The sequence below is a fragment of the Heptranchias perlo genome, chromosome 18 (genome assembly GCF_035084215.1).
Source record: "Heptranchias perlo isolate sHepPer1 chromosome 18, sHepPer1.hap1, whole genome shotgun sequence".
Classification (NCBI taxonomy): Eukaryota; Metazoa; Chordata; class Chondrichthyes; order Hexanchiformes; family Hexanchidae; genus Heptranchias; species Heptranchias perlo.
The window spans coordinates 57,340,161-57,354,472 of NC_090342.1; the positions used below are offsets into that span (position 1 = coordinate 57,340,161).

The following is a 14,312-nucleotide window of genomic DNA, read 5'->3' on the forward strand; positions in this document are numbered from 1 at the left end:
GAGAGACTTCAGTTACGTGGATAGACTGGAGAAGCTGAGGTTGTTCTCTTTAGAGCAGAGAAGGTTGATAGGAGATTTGATCGAGGTATTCAAAATCATGAAGGGTCTAGACAGAGTAGATGGAGAGAAACTGATCCCATTGGCGGAAGGGTTGAGATCCAGAGGACACAGATTTATGGAAATTGACAAAAGAACGACATGAGGAAAACCTTTTTTTACACAGCGAGTGGTTATGATCTGGAATGCACTGCCTGAAAGGGTGGTGGAGGCAGATTCAATCGTGGCTTTCAAAAGGGAATTGGATAAATACTCGAAGGAAAAGAATTTGCAAGACTACGGGGAAAGGGCGGGGGAATGGGACTAGCTGGATTGCTCTTGCAGAGAGCCGGCACGGGCTCGACGGGCCGAATAGCCTCCTTCTGTGCTGTAACCATTCTATGATTCTAAGTACAAGTAAATCGCTGTTTCATCTGGAAGGAGTGTTTGGGGCCCTGGACGGTAGGAAGGGAGGCAGTGAAAGGGCAGATGTTGCATCTCCTGCGTTTGCACAGGAAGGTGCCGTGGGAGGAGAACGGGTGATGGAGGTGATGGAAGAGTGGATCATGGTGTCGCGGAGGGAGCGTTCCTACGGAATGCTGAAAAGGGAGGGGAGGGGAGATGTATATGGTGGTGGCATCGCGCTGGAGGTGGTGGAAATGGCAGGGGATGATACGTTGAATGTGGAGACTGGTGGGTTGGAAGGTGAGGACAAGGGGGACCCTATTGTGGTTCTGGGAGAGAGAGGAAGGGGTGAGGGCAGAAGTGCGGAAAATGAGGGCCCTGTCAACTACAGTGGAGGGGAAATCCTCAGTTGAGGAAAAAGGAACACATATCGGAAGCACTGGTGTGGAAGGTGGCATCGTCGGAACAGATTCAACGGAGACAGAGAAACTGGGAGAATGGAATAGAGTCCTTACAAGTAGCAGGGTGGAAGTGTAATCAAGGTAGCTGTGGGAGTCGGTGGGCTTATAATAAATATTGGTTGACGGCCTATCCCCAGAAATGGAGATAGAGAAGTCAAGGAAAGGAAGGGAAGAGTCGGAGATGGACCATGTGAAGGCGAGGGAAGGATGGAAATTGGAATTGCAATTATATTTTGATTGCCTGATACTGGCTAGGTCTCAGATTTACTCTTCCTGGCCCGAGCCAGTGCCCTGCAGTTTTGTCTGAAGTAGGGGCTAGTGTGTCTAAACCACACTATGCCACTCTAGGAATAAAAATAATTGCAGCCATCAGTGCAGAAGGTTTACTGATCAGCAGCTGTATGTCACTGGCCCTCAAGAGCAAATGCCAAAGGACGTCTGTGAGGCTTACCACCTTTACCTTTAATCTGTATTAGGGCTGCGTGCCAGTCTATATATCTTACTTGTGTTAAACTTCACAGATAAAATATTGTAAATTTGACAAGGCACCCAGTTAACTTTATTATTAGAGTTCTTTTGTCTTTGTGGGTAAAAAAGACAATACACAAATACTGCCTCCGAGCTCCAACTTTCTCTCGGGACTGTCTGAGCCAGCTAGTTTCCCCAGAGGGAAGTCATTATATGAACTCAAGTTAATTGCATCATAAGGTCCCTTATGACCAAGCAGCTGTTCTTGGAGCCAAGCTATTGGTTTTGTAAATTAAGTGTCAAAAGTAAATCCAGAATAGTGGTCAGAAATCTGCCATCTGTTCAGTCACACTCCACCTATCTGGTCAAATTAATTAATAACTTAATTGTCTGCCTCATGAGAAAGAAGTTGTTTGTTCTTCCGAGCAAGCCCCCTCCACTTCAAATTAAGACAAAACATATCAGGACTGGGATACTAGGATTTTCAGTAAACCAGCTACCTGCCAAAAAGGAAAGGGTTCAGTGGAGCCGAAATGCCCATGTTCTGTTCAGAGACTCGGGTTTTAGAAATGACATAAAAACGTTGTTCTTTTAAGGACAGTTTAAAGCATTGTACAAATCAAGCATTATATTGCTGCTGTGTGTACCGTCTACAGGATGCACAGCAGCAACTCGCCAAGGCTTCTTCGACAGCACCTCCCAAACCCGCGACCTCTACCACCGAGAAGGACAGGGGTAGCAGGTTCATGGGAACACCACCACCTGCACGTTCCCCTCCAAGTCACACACCATCCCGACTTGGAAATATATCGCCGTTCCTTCATCGTTGCTGGGTCAAAATCCTGGAACTCCCTACCTAACAGCACTGTGGGAGAACCTTCACCACACGACCGCAGTGGTTCAAGGCGGCGGCTCACCACCACCTTCTTAAGGGCAATTAGGGATGGGCAATAAATGCCGGCCTCCCCAGCGACGCCCACATCCCATGAATGAATAAAAAAAGTTGGTATCGAGCAGCCCATCCCAGTTAGTATTATTTTGAGGCAGACCAACACAGGGACAGACGGACCGATGCAAGGACAGAGAGACAGGCAGCCAGACGCAGAGCGCGAGTGCCAGAAAGAACAGCGAGTGCCAGACAGACAGCAAGATGATGAAGACGACTCCAGTTCTTAGGTTGTTCATATTTAAAATTTTGAAACAAAACATGTAATCGAGTAGCTGTGCTGGTTACACTGGGTAAAGGAACACAGTTATTAACTATTAACAATCCCCACAAACTCCAGGACCGCACCCCAGTCCCGTCAAATGCCAGGGCCACGTCATCCAGTGCTGCCGAAGCCGAGGAGCCCTCCCTTCCCAGTACTGCTGAACATGGTGCCTACCTCCAACCTATCGCCTTGCTGTGTATACCAGGCTTTTAAAAAGCTAAGAAATAAAATCGAGTGTGTACATGAAGTAACAGCAGCACCTGACAGCCAGGAATGGCTTGGGACACATCAGGGAAGATACTATTGGGCCCATCTAATCCCTCAATGCTAAAAGACCATGACCACTGCATCTCACTGCTGAGTGACTCCACCCCTCAATGTTTGCAAACACTACAACTCCCTCCCCAGTGCTCCTGGTCTATCTCTTCATTCCAAGGTCAAAGGACACCACCCCCTCTCATGCACACCCCAAAATACTCCCCTCAACTTCCAACACTAATTATGTTCTCAATTGTTCTTTACATTTTATCCATGAGCAACGGCTCGCCACATCCATGCACATCTAGCTTTATATTCACACAATAGATGTGCTGTAGCTTTGCTTGCAGAAAGTTAGATGAAATTGTTTTATATGGACAGAAGTGTTATATGATACAATACACAATGTATTAATTTGCTGCTAAAGTAGAAGGTGATCCTCGAGGCTAGAAAGGCTAATTGTTAAGTAAACATAGCTTCAGGCCAAATCGGAGGTTAATTTCGCTGATTGTGGAAAACGTGCAGATTGGAAAATGCTTGCATGTTTCAGCTTCAGATTAAAAGCACCCTGAATTAAAAGACTACCGTTCTTTCTTTTTTCCAAGATGTTTTGCACCAAAGTTTGCTGCCTCGTATGTGACATGTACAGTGTGACACACAAAACGCATAAACTGTTTTACGCTCTAATGTACAATATATCACAGTCAGTGATTTAAGAAGTAATTTTGTTTTATTACCCAGTATTGTAATAGTGAGTGATATTTTTGGGCTGAAACTCTGATTTTGTGCATATTTGCCTAGAAAATGTAATTTGGTAGCTTTGATTATGATTAAAATTTTGATCAACTGTCTGGTTAATTTTATCCCCCAGTTTCTTATTTTAAAAAAGCTGAGGATGCAGAGGAAATTGAGAGGGAAGGTCTTGCAGGTAGGTTGTAGGAACCGTATGCAGCGGTTGTGGGAGCTATGTGGGTTGGTAGTTCTGGGAGTGGTTCTGGAGGAGTGTAGGAGCAGTAGGGGCTGAGGATGAGGATGGGAAAGATGAAAGGCAACAGGATAGGATGGAAAAAAGGGAACGGTATGATTTCTCAGGGTGAGGAGGAATTGTTAAAATGATTCCCCCAGCAGTCATTGCCCAGAGGCTAAGATCAGCAAGATAAGAAAGAATCTGGTAGAAATTAACAGAGCTGAGACGTTAAACAGGTCAATGGATCAGCAAATGAGACGGATAGAGGACAAAAGGGGGTACATCAAATAATAGTTTGATGGATAAATAGAAAGATTAAAACTAAAAAGGGTGGCAAATGATAAAACTAGCACTAATAGTACCAAAGATAATCATGAGGGACGATGGGGAGGTGAATAGGAACATTAGGTCTAAAAGGGAATATGATAAAAAGCGAAGTATATGCTTACAAAAGTAAAGGCTTTTGTAAGCATATAAAAACTATAATAGTTAAGGAGATTGGCTGCTTGTTTTTTTGTCAAAATTTAATTGAACATTTAAAAATTACTGGAGATGAAAAACTGAATGCTATACAGTCAGCACAACACAGAGTTCGGGGGAGCGAGAAGTAAAGGGAAATTAGAAACAAAAATAGCATTTTTAAAGAACACGTCAACTTTAGAAAAGTACATAATACAGCAGCCGAACTCAGAACTTACAAAGTTAACAGCCAGGGCTCCTTTCCGCTGTCTCATTTGCATTCGGGGCAATGGTATCTCTGCATTCTTCCGGTGTCCTGTCGACTTCACAGTCACTGAAAACTCCTCATCTGATAGGGAAATGCACCCCACAATGTGTGAGAGAGAAAACAAACTTCATTCAATATATAGTAGTAACATGGCAGTATTGTGCGTTTACTAAGTGAGTGAGTGATTCATACAGACAAGAAAGTTCCCAGGTTTGATTTCCGGATGTGCTGATCTCAGCCAGGTGGTGACAGAGGCACTAAAACTGGCTTCAACCCTCCGGGGCAAAAAAGAAGGCTATCAGCCACAGTTCCACCTAAAGATCACTGTTCAGGAACCTTTGTGGAATGTGCATGTGTGGATATCAGACGAGGACAGGATTGGGCTGGGCTGAGCTGGGCTGCCCTCTAAGTTAGAGTAGCCTGCGATACTCACCTTGAAGGTTCACACATGAATAATGGCCATTTGACCAGAGAGTTGCTGACGTCTGTACAACCACAGGACAGAAAGGGGGTGGGAAGATAACATTATTGAGAAACAGTGCTTTTGAAGTCAATCATGACAAAACAAAAGTCACTAAGAGGCATTGCAAGTTAACACTCTGGCACCCTCCAGCAGAGGGATTCAGGAACAGTATTATTCAAACTAAATTATGTTGTGTGCTTGTAAAACTCCAAATTTTAGGTTGACATACAACACCATTGCTGAACATAAATGGTTCCACTTCCATAGAACAGACAGCAGCACAGTGATGTGCCATCAGAGCCTCAGGCTCCATGAAAAACACTGAGCTAGTTCACTGTGGTCTGTACAGTGGCAAAACTGATTAATGACATCAGCACCCTAACAAACAAACAGAGGCCACTCAATGCCCATTCCCAAACCCACTAAATAGTTTTTAATTTTATAGGGCAATTCAATAATTGGAGCCATCTTTTACTGTACTGTACATTCTCCATGGTGACATGTCCCAGCTCTCCTTTAGGTCACTTCCCAATTGCACATACAGAAGACCAGTCCTCCATTTTAAATTTGGCCTGGAAACAGCTTTGGAAGGCTGCTAATATACATGGAAAAGGGGCCTTTAGTAATACAAGTTCATTATCCACAATGACCAAGCAAACAGAAAACTAACTGCAAAGTACCACATCAGTCACCCTTAACGGTCATGGATCAGCCTACAATCATTGGGCCAAAGCATTTGGATATGTGAATATATCTGGCCATCAGTAAGTAATCTGTGCGAATCCCTGTCACACATTCATGTATGAACAACTGTAACCCATGGAAAGATTAATAATTTGCCATTGTTCCTCAGTCGTGTCGGCTCACAACAGCTAGTTTTTGCTGTACTTGAGAGCTTTTTTTGTGAAACCGCTGAGGTATGTAATAAAATTTGTTAGTATTGTTGGAGAAACATGAAGTGAAATTTTGTAATAAACGCCCCCCACCCCACCCCAAAAATAATCTGTGAATAATTGAACAATGCAGACGTCGAGTTCAGATATCAGGGATTATAACAGCATTTCTTTTTTTAAAAAATATGCAGAACTTACCATTCATTCCATCCCTCAAAACAAAGTAGCTGATTTAACTAATAGAAGCAAATGACATCACGTCTACATGTACTCGCATTTGATTAAGTGATTTCAACAAGCAGACACTCTTCTCCATCCCCAGCCCCACAATAAACAGACCATACCCAATCTGATGTCTCCTCAAACCCAATTTCAGTTTCATCTTACCTTTTGCTCGGTACTAACTTGGACAATCTCCAAGTTAATCCACCACATGGTCAATCACAAAAAAATGCACTAAAACGTTTAATACTCAACTTTCCCTTTTTCCTCCAATCTTTCAAGTTTTCCCTATTCTGTTCCAGGCCCGGCAGGAAGCCAAGAGAGTAAGCAAGGCATCAGGCAAACTGCTTCCAAACCAGGGCATCAGGCAAACTGCTTCCAAACCAGGGCATCAGGCAAACTGCTTCCAAACCAGGGCATCAGGCAAACTGCTTCCAAACCAGGGCAACAGGCAAACTGCTTCCAAACCAGGGCAACAGGCAAACTGCTTCCAAACCAGGGCATCAGGCAAACTGCTTCCAAACCAGGGCATCAGGCAAACTGCTTCCAAACCAGGGCATCAGGCAAACTGCTTCCAAACCAGGGCAACAGGCAAACTGCTTCCAAACCAGGGCAACAGGCAAACTGCTTCCAAACCAGGGCAACAGGCAAACTGCTTCCAAACCAGGGCAACAGGCAAACTGCTTCCAAACCAGGGCAACAGGCAAACTGCTTCCAAACCAGGGCAACAGGCAAACTGCTTCCAAACCAGGGCAACAGGCAAACTGCTTCCAAACCAGGGCAACAGGCAAACTGCTTCCAAACCAGGGCAACAGGCAAACTGCTTCCAAACCAGGGCAACAGGCAAACTGCTTCCAAACCAGGGCAACAGGCAAACTGCTTCCAAACCAGGGCAACAGGCAAACTGCTTCCAAACCAGGGCAACAGGCAAACTGCTTCCAAACCAGGGCAACAGGCAAACTGCTTCCAAACCAGGGCAACAGGCAAACTGCTTCCAAACCAGGGCATCAGGCAAACTGCTTCCAAACCAGGGCATCAGGCAAACTGCTTCCAAACCAGGGCAACAGGCAAACTGCTTCCAAACCAGGGCAACAGGCAGACTGCTTCCAAACGAATCCGGGACAAAATTAATTGGCACTTGGAAAAGTATGGGCTAATAAATGAAAATCAGAACGGATTTGTTAAAGGAAAATCACGTTTGACTAACTTGATTGAGTTCTTTGATTAAGTACCAGAGAGGGTTGATGAGGGTAGTGCGGTTGATGTTGTGTATATGGACTTTCAAAAGGCATTTGATAAAGTACCACATAATAGACTTGTTAGCAAAATTAAAGCCCATGGGATTGAAGGGACAGTGGCAGCGTGGATACAAAATTGGCTAAGGGACAGAATACACAGAGAGTAGTGGTGAACGGTTGTTTTTCAGACTGGAGGAAAGTAGACAGTGGTGTTCCCCAGGGGTCAGTATTAGGACCTTTTTAATATATGTGAATTACCTGGACTTGGGTATAGAGGGTATAATTTCAAAGTTTGCAGATGACAAAACTAGTAAATGTAATAAACAATGTGGAGGATAATAACTGACTTCAGGAGGACAAACTGGTGAAATGGGCAGACACATCGCAGATGAAATTTAATGCAGAGAAGTGTGAAGTGATGCATTTTGGTAGTAAGAATGGGGAGATGCAACATAAACTAAATGGTACAATTTTAAAGGGGGTGCAGGAACAGAGAGACCTGGGGATTCACATACACAAATCTTTGAAGGTGGCAGGACAAGTTGAGAAGGTTGTTAAAAAGGCATACGGGATCCTGAGCTTTATTAATTGAGGCACAGAGTACAAAAGCAAGGAAGTTATGCTAAACCTTTATAAAACACTGGTTAGGGCTCAGCTGGAGTATTGTGCTCCATTCTGGGCACCACACTTTAGGCAGGATGTCAAGGCCTTAGAGAGGGTGCAGAAGAGATTTACTAGAATGGTACCAGGGATGAGGAACTTCAGTTATGTGGAGAGATTGGAGAAGCTGGGGTTTTTCTCCTTAGAGCAGAGACGGTCAAGGAGATTTGATAGAGGTGTTTGAAATCAATTGAACTGTTTTGATAGAGTAAATAAGCAGAAACTGTTTCCAGTGGCAGATGGGTCAGTAACCAGAGGACACAGATTTAAGGTGATTGGCAAAAGAGCCAGAGGCGAAATGGGGAAACTTTTAAGCAGCGAGTTGTAATGATCTGGAATGCACTGCCTGAAAGGGTGGTGGAAGCAGAGTCGAATAATAACTTTCAAAAGGGAATTGCATAAATACTTGAAAGGAAAACAGGCTATAGGGAAAGAGCAGGGGAATGGGACTAATTGGATAGCTCCAAAGAGCCGGTATAGGCATGATGGGCCGAATGGCCTCCTCCTGTGCTGTACTTACTATGATATAATATATAAAACCCACAATGATCACACAATAGTTATTGAGTTCTGGATTTCAGTAAACTGCTTGAATAAAGGTAATCCAAAATATTAATCTATTATGCTATACTTTTCAAAAGATCTAACCATGGTATGATATTGTGAGGTCTTACATATCATGACCCACCCCATCCACCTTATTCCCCTTACCCTCTCTGTCCTTTGTCCTGAGTCCCAGGCCCATCATTTTGGGTCCAGCACCGTAGATTTGAAGCTTCCGTAGTTCTGGGTTTCTGGCAAAATCGTCTTCAGAAGGATCAACCTGTAAAGAAATTGACTGTTGATCTTATTGTAACCATCACAGGAAAATCCAATCAGAGAGCTGCTGATACCCATAGAGGTGCATTTACTGGACAATGATCTCCATACAGGTGCATTTACTGGACGCTGATCTCCATACAGGTGCATTTACTGGACGCTGATACCCACACAGGTGCATTGCAAATGATACACCCCTGTACAAAAACGGGCGAGAGATAAACCAGATAACTACAGGCCAGTCAGCCTAACATCGGTGGTGGGAAAATTTCTAGACCCCATAATCCGGGAGTAAATTAATTGTCACTTGGAAGAACATGGGTTAATGAGTAACAGCCAACATGGATTTGTTAAAGGCAAATCATGTCTGACAAACTTGATTGAGATCATCAATGAAATAATGGAGAGGGTTGATGAGGATAGTGCAGTTGATGTGCATATGGACTTTCAGAAGGCATTTGATAAAGTGCCACATAACAGACTTGTTAGCAAGATTGAAGCTGGTGGCAGTGGCAGCGTGGGTACAAAATTGGCTAAGAGACAGAAAGAAGATAGTAGTGGTGAACGGTTGTTTTTTAGACTGGAAGGAAGTATAGAGTAATGTCCTCTTTTTGATATACATCAATGACCTGGACTTGGGTATAAGGGGCATAATTTCAAAGTTTGTAGGAAACACAAAGCTTGGAAATGTAGTAAACAGTGAGGATAGTAGCAAACTTCAGGAGGCCATAGACAGTTTTCTTTTATTCATTCATGGGATGTGGGCATCGCTGGCAAGGCCAGCATTTATTGCCCTTCCCTAATTGCCCTCGAGAAGGTGGTGGTGAGCCGCTTTCTTGAACCGTGTGGTGAAGGTTCTCCCACAGTGCTGTTAGGAAGGGACTTCAAGGATTTTGACCCAGCGCGATGAAGGAACAGCGATATATTTCCAACTCAGGATGGTGTGCCTTTATAAATAGAGGCATAGAGTACAAAAGGAAGTCACAATGAACCTTTATAAAACACTGGTTCGACCACAACTGCTATATCGTGTCCAATTCTGGGCACCGCATTTAGGAAAGATATGAAGGCCTTAGAGAAGGTGCAGAAAAGATTTACTAGAATGATTCCAGTGATGAGGGGCTTTAGTTGCGTGGATAGACTGGAGGAGCTGAGGTTGTTCTCCTTGGAACAGAGAAGGTTGAGAGGAGATTTGATAGAGGTATTTAAAATCATGAAGAGTCAAGACAGAATAGAGAGAAACTGTTCCCATTGGCGGAAGAGTCAAGAACCAGAGGAAACAGATTTAAGGTGATCGGCAAAAGAACCAAAGGTGACACGAGGAAAAACTTTTTTACGCGGCGAGTGGTTATGATCTGGAAAGCACTGTCAGTGGGGGCTGGTGGAGGCAGATGCAATCATGGGCTTCAATAAGGAACTGGATAAGTACTTGAAAGGAAAAAAATTGCAGGGTTATACAGATAGGGTGGGGGAGTGGGAGTAGCTGGATTGCTCTTGTATAGAGCCGGCACGGACTCAATGGGTCGAATGGCCTCCTTCTGTGCTGTAACCTTTCTATGATTTTGTGGACAGGACGTACCTGGGCAATTTTCCACTTTGTCAGGGAGATGCCAGTGTTGTAGCTGGAACAGCTTAGCTGGAGGCCCGGCCAGCACAAGCCTTCAGTATTACAGCCGGGATGTTGTCGGGGCCCATAGCCTTTGCTGTATCCAGTGCACTCAGCCGTTTCTTAAGATCACGTAGAGTGGATCGAATTGGCTGAAGACTAGCTTCTGTGATGGTGGGGATCTCAGGAGGAGGCCAAGATGGCTCATCCACTTGGCCCATCTGGCTAAAGATGGTTGCAAACACTTCAGCCTTGTCTTTTGCACTCATGTGCTGGATTCCGCCATCATCCTCCCGTTAGTTGTTTAATTGTCCACCATCATTCACAACTGCATGTGGCAGGGCTGCAGAGCTTTGATCTGACCCATTGGTTGTGGGATCGCTTAGCTCTATCTATAGCTTGCTGCTTCCACTGTTTAGCATGCATGTAGTCCTGTGTTGTAGCTTCACCAGGTTGGCACCTCATTTTTAGGTATGCCTGGTGCTGCTCCTGGCATGCTCTTCTACACTCCTCATTGAACCAAGGTTGATCCCCTGGCTTGTTGGTAACGGTAGTGAGGAATATGCCGGGCCATGAGGTTACAAATTGTGCTGGAATATAATGCTGCTGCTGATGGCCCACAGCGCCACATGGATGCCCAGTTTTGAGCTACTAGATCTGTTCTGAATCTATACCATTTAGCATGGTGGTAGTGCCACATAACACATTGGACAGTGTCCTTAATGTGAAGACGGGACTTTGTCTCCACAAGGGCTGTGTGATGGTCACTCCTACCAATACTGTCATGGACAGATGCATCTGCGACAGGTAGATTGGTGAGGACTAGATCAAGTAGGTTTTTCCCTTGTGTTAGTTCTCTCACCACCTGCCGCAGGCACAGTCTGGCAGCTATGGCCTTCAGGACTTGGTCACCTCGGTCAGTAATGGTGCTACCGAGCCACTCTTGGTGATGGACATTGAAGTCCCCCACCCAGAGTACATTCTGTGCCCTTGCTACCCTCAATGCTTCCTCCAAGTGGTGCTCAACATGGAGGACGACTGAATCATCAGCTGAAGGAGGGTGATAGGTTACCGTTATATTTATTGCCTTTTTCACTTCAGGATCAATAAGAGACGTCCTACTCTGAATGGACATGCGAGGGTGGGATACTTTGACCGTGTTACTAGCAATCAGCTGGATATTACTGCCAAGCTCCTAGTTTCCCTTTAACAAGAGGAACACAGACCTGTGTAATCGAGCTCTTGGACACAGAATTGCACAGGCTCATTGCAGAATCAACAGGTGGTAATTTCATGGGGTCCGGAATCAATTTTGAGGACTCCCAGGGCCACTCCCTCCTGACTGTATACCACTGTACTGCAATCTCTGGAGGGTCTGTCCTGCCGGTGGGACAGGACATACCCAGGGATGGCGATGGCGGAGTCTGGGACGTTGGCTGAAAGGTATGATTCTGTGAGTATGGCTATGTCAGTCTTGACTTGTCTGTGGGGCAGCTCTCTCAATTTTGGCACAAGTCCCCAGATGTTAGTGAGGAGGATTTTGCAGGGTCGACTGGGCTTGGTTTGCCTTTGTCGTGTCCAGTGCCTAGTGGTCCGATGGCAGTTGGTCAGTCCGGTTTTACTCTTCTTATGATTGGTGAAATGGGCAGACACGTGGCAGATTAAATTTAATGCAGAGAAGTGTGAAGTGATGCATTTTGGAAGGAAAAATGAAGAGAGGTAATATAAACTAAATGGTACAATTTTAAAGGGGTGCAGGAAGAGAGAGAGCTGGGGATGCACATACACAAATCTTTAAAGGTGACAGGACAAGTTGATAAGGCTGTTAGAAAAGCGTACGGCATCCATGGCTTTAAAATAGATGCAAAGAGTACAAAAGGAAGTTATGGTAAACCTTTATAAAGGCCTCACCTAGAATATCGTGTCTATTTCTGGGCACCACACTTTAGGAAGGACGTCAAGGCCTTGGAGAGGGTGCAGAAAAGATTTACTAGAATGGTACCAGGGATGAGGGACTTCAGTTATGTGGAGAGACGGGAGAAACTGGGGTTGGACTACTTATAGCAGAGAAGGTTAATGGGAGATTTGATAGCGGTAGTCAAAATTATGAGGGGTTTTGCTAGAGTAGATATGGAGAAATAGATAGGGAGAAACTGTTTCCACTGACAGGGGGGTCGGTAACCAGAGCACACAGATTTAAGATAATTGGCAAAAAAATCCAGGCAGGAAATTAGGAGAACTTTTTTTCCTGCTGCGAGTTATGATCTGGAACGCACCACTCCTACTCTTGAATTGCCTACTCCTGTTTCTAATGTTCCTATGCACATAGGTTCTGTAAACAAAAAATAGATGTCCACCTTATAAGCTCTTGAAATGATGTTCATCCCCCACACACTATAGGAGTTCAGCCCAGTGTGATTGGTTCTGCAGAAATCGTGCAATTTCAGCATGCATACAAAGCATGACACGATCTAAGAGCTGGGTGCTGCCACCAACAGTAACCCACTCCCACATCTTATAAAACCCCAGCACCTGCACAAAACAGCACTAGTTAGTTTTGACCTGAAGCTAAATTGAAATCAATGAAGCCTGAGAGGGTCGTCTGATGGGATCATTTGATGAACAAGACCCTACAAGGCAAAAAAATCTTTCTTATTCATCTAGCATCCACCACATATCATGGTGTAGAGTTAGAAAGTGAGAGACTCCTACAGAGGAACCAAAACATCAGCTGCCAGATGGATCTCCTAAAGAGACGATCATATATAGCAGGCAAATCTAGGCAGCAATGCTTGGTAAATGTATCCAGATTACTCCATATGGCTGCCAATACTACCAATCAGAACCTGACCAAGATGCTGAGGAACCAGTAGTAAAACAGCAGAATTAGATTTAATCTGACTGCAATGTGTATTTATTGAAAAGGACAGTACTAACAGGATAATCTCTATTATCCACTGCTCAGTCATTGGTTTGCCATGGGTTTTTGATCCAAAGAAAACAAACTTAACTACCAAGACTTCTGAAAATATGAGTACGTCTAACCAATGCTCCTCCTCCTAACTATGTGACGGCCAGTAAAACAACATCCATTTCCTGATTCAGATTAAATGAGAAACAACTTGCAGCAGGAGCGCCAGTTGTGCCCTAGTGGCCACCACCCCCCACTGCCTCCCCCACCCCCAATCAGTTCAAATACAAATCAAACATTGTGACTGAGAACAAGAGCTTTGAGTTCACCAATTCTGCCAGGTTAATCTAAAGGTGTAATTGAGAAGTTTTCCAACATGTGAACTTGTCACTTGAGACCGAGCTGGTGGGTGGGGGGTGGGTACATTCATTTATTAAAGAATTAAATTAAGGTCCCAAGTGAAGCCAAGTGAAAGCCACTCATGCCTGAATTTCCAAATAGTTTGCTCAAAATGTGCTAGCTACTTATCTAGGGAACAGGTTAAGAAAAACAAGGGAATTGGCCATTTTTAAGCAAAATATTTCAAATGCAATCATTAAGTGTAATACGCTGCTACTCCTAAAGCCAGTCTTTACTGTCCACTTCTTCCAACCACTGCCTCCCCACTGCATTCTCCCACTTATTAAATAGCTGGATTTCCCCCCCCTCACTCCCTCTCTCAATGTCCTCTTCCTTACTGGTAAAAACACTACATTCCCTAATCTTCCTTTCACTGCCGTAGCCACTTCTCTTCTATGACAATGACCCTCCCAATCTTTGTCTTCCCCACTTTCTACTAGTATACCACTCTCCAACTTCACTATTCCTGGCTGCAGCTCCCAACTTCACCATTCAGTTAGCCACTTCAGCCTTGGATCACTACTCTTCCCCAACTCCATCTGCTCTTTTCCTGCTATCTCCAATCTTA

General features: G+C 44.5%; 1 protein-coding gene across 2 annotated transcripts in view; it reads right to left on the bottom strand.

The window, feature by feature from the left end:
- kdm5a (lysine demethylase 5A) overlaps positions 1-14,312 on the bottom strand; it is a 241,156-nt gene that overhangs the window by 182,853 nt on the left and 43,991 nt on the right. For both annotated transcript variants that reach the window (XM_067999950.1, XM_067999951.1), the window contains exons 6-7: positions 8,721-8,832; positions 4,505-4,614 (exon numbers count right to left, since the gene is read on the bottom strand). In XM_067999950.1, coding sequence (XP_067856051.1) covers positions 4,505-4,614; positions 8,721-8,832 — 222 coding nt within the window. The remainder of the gene's footprint in view (positions 1-4,504; positions 4,615-8,720; positions 8,833-14,312) is intronic.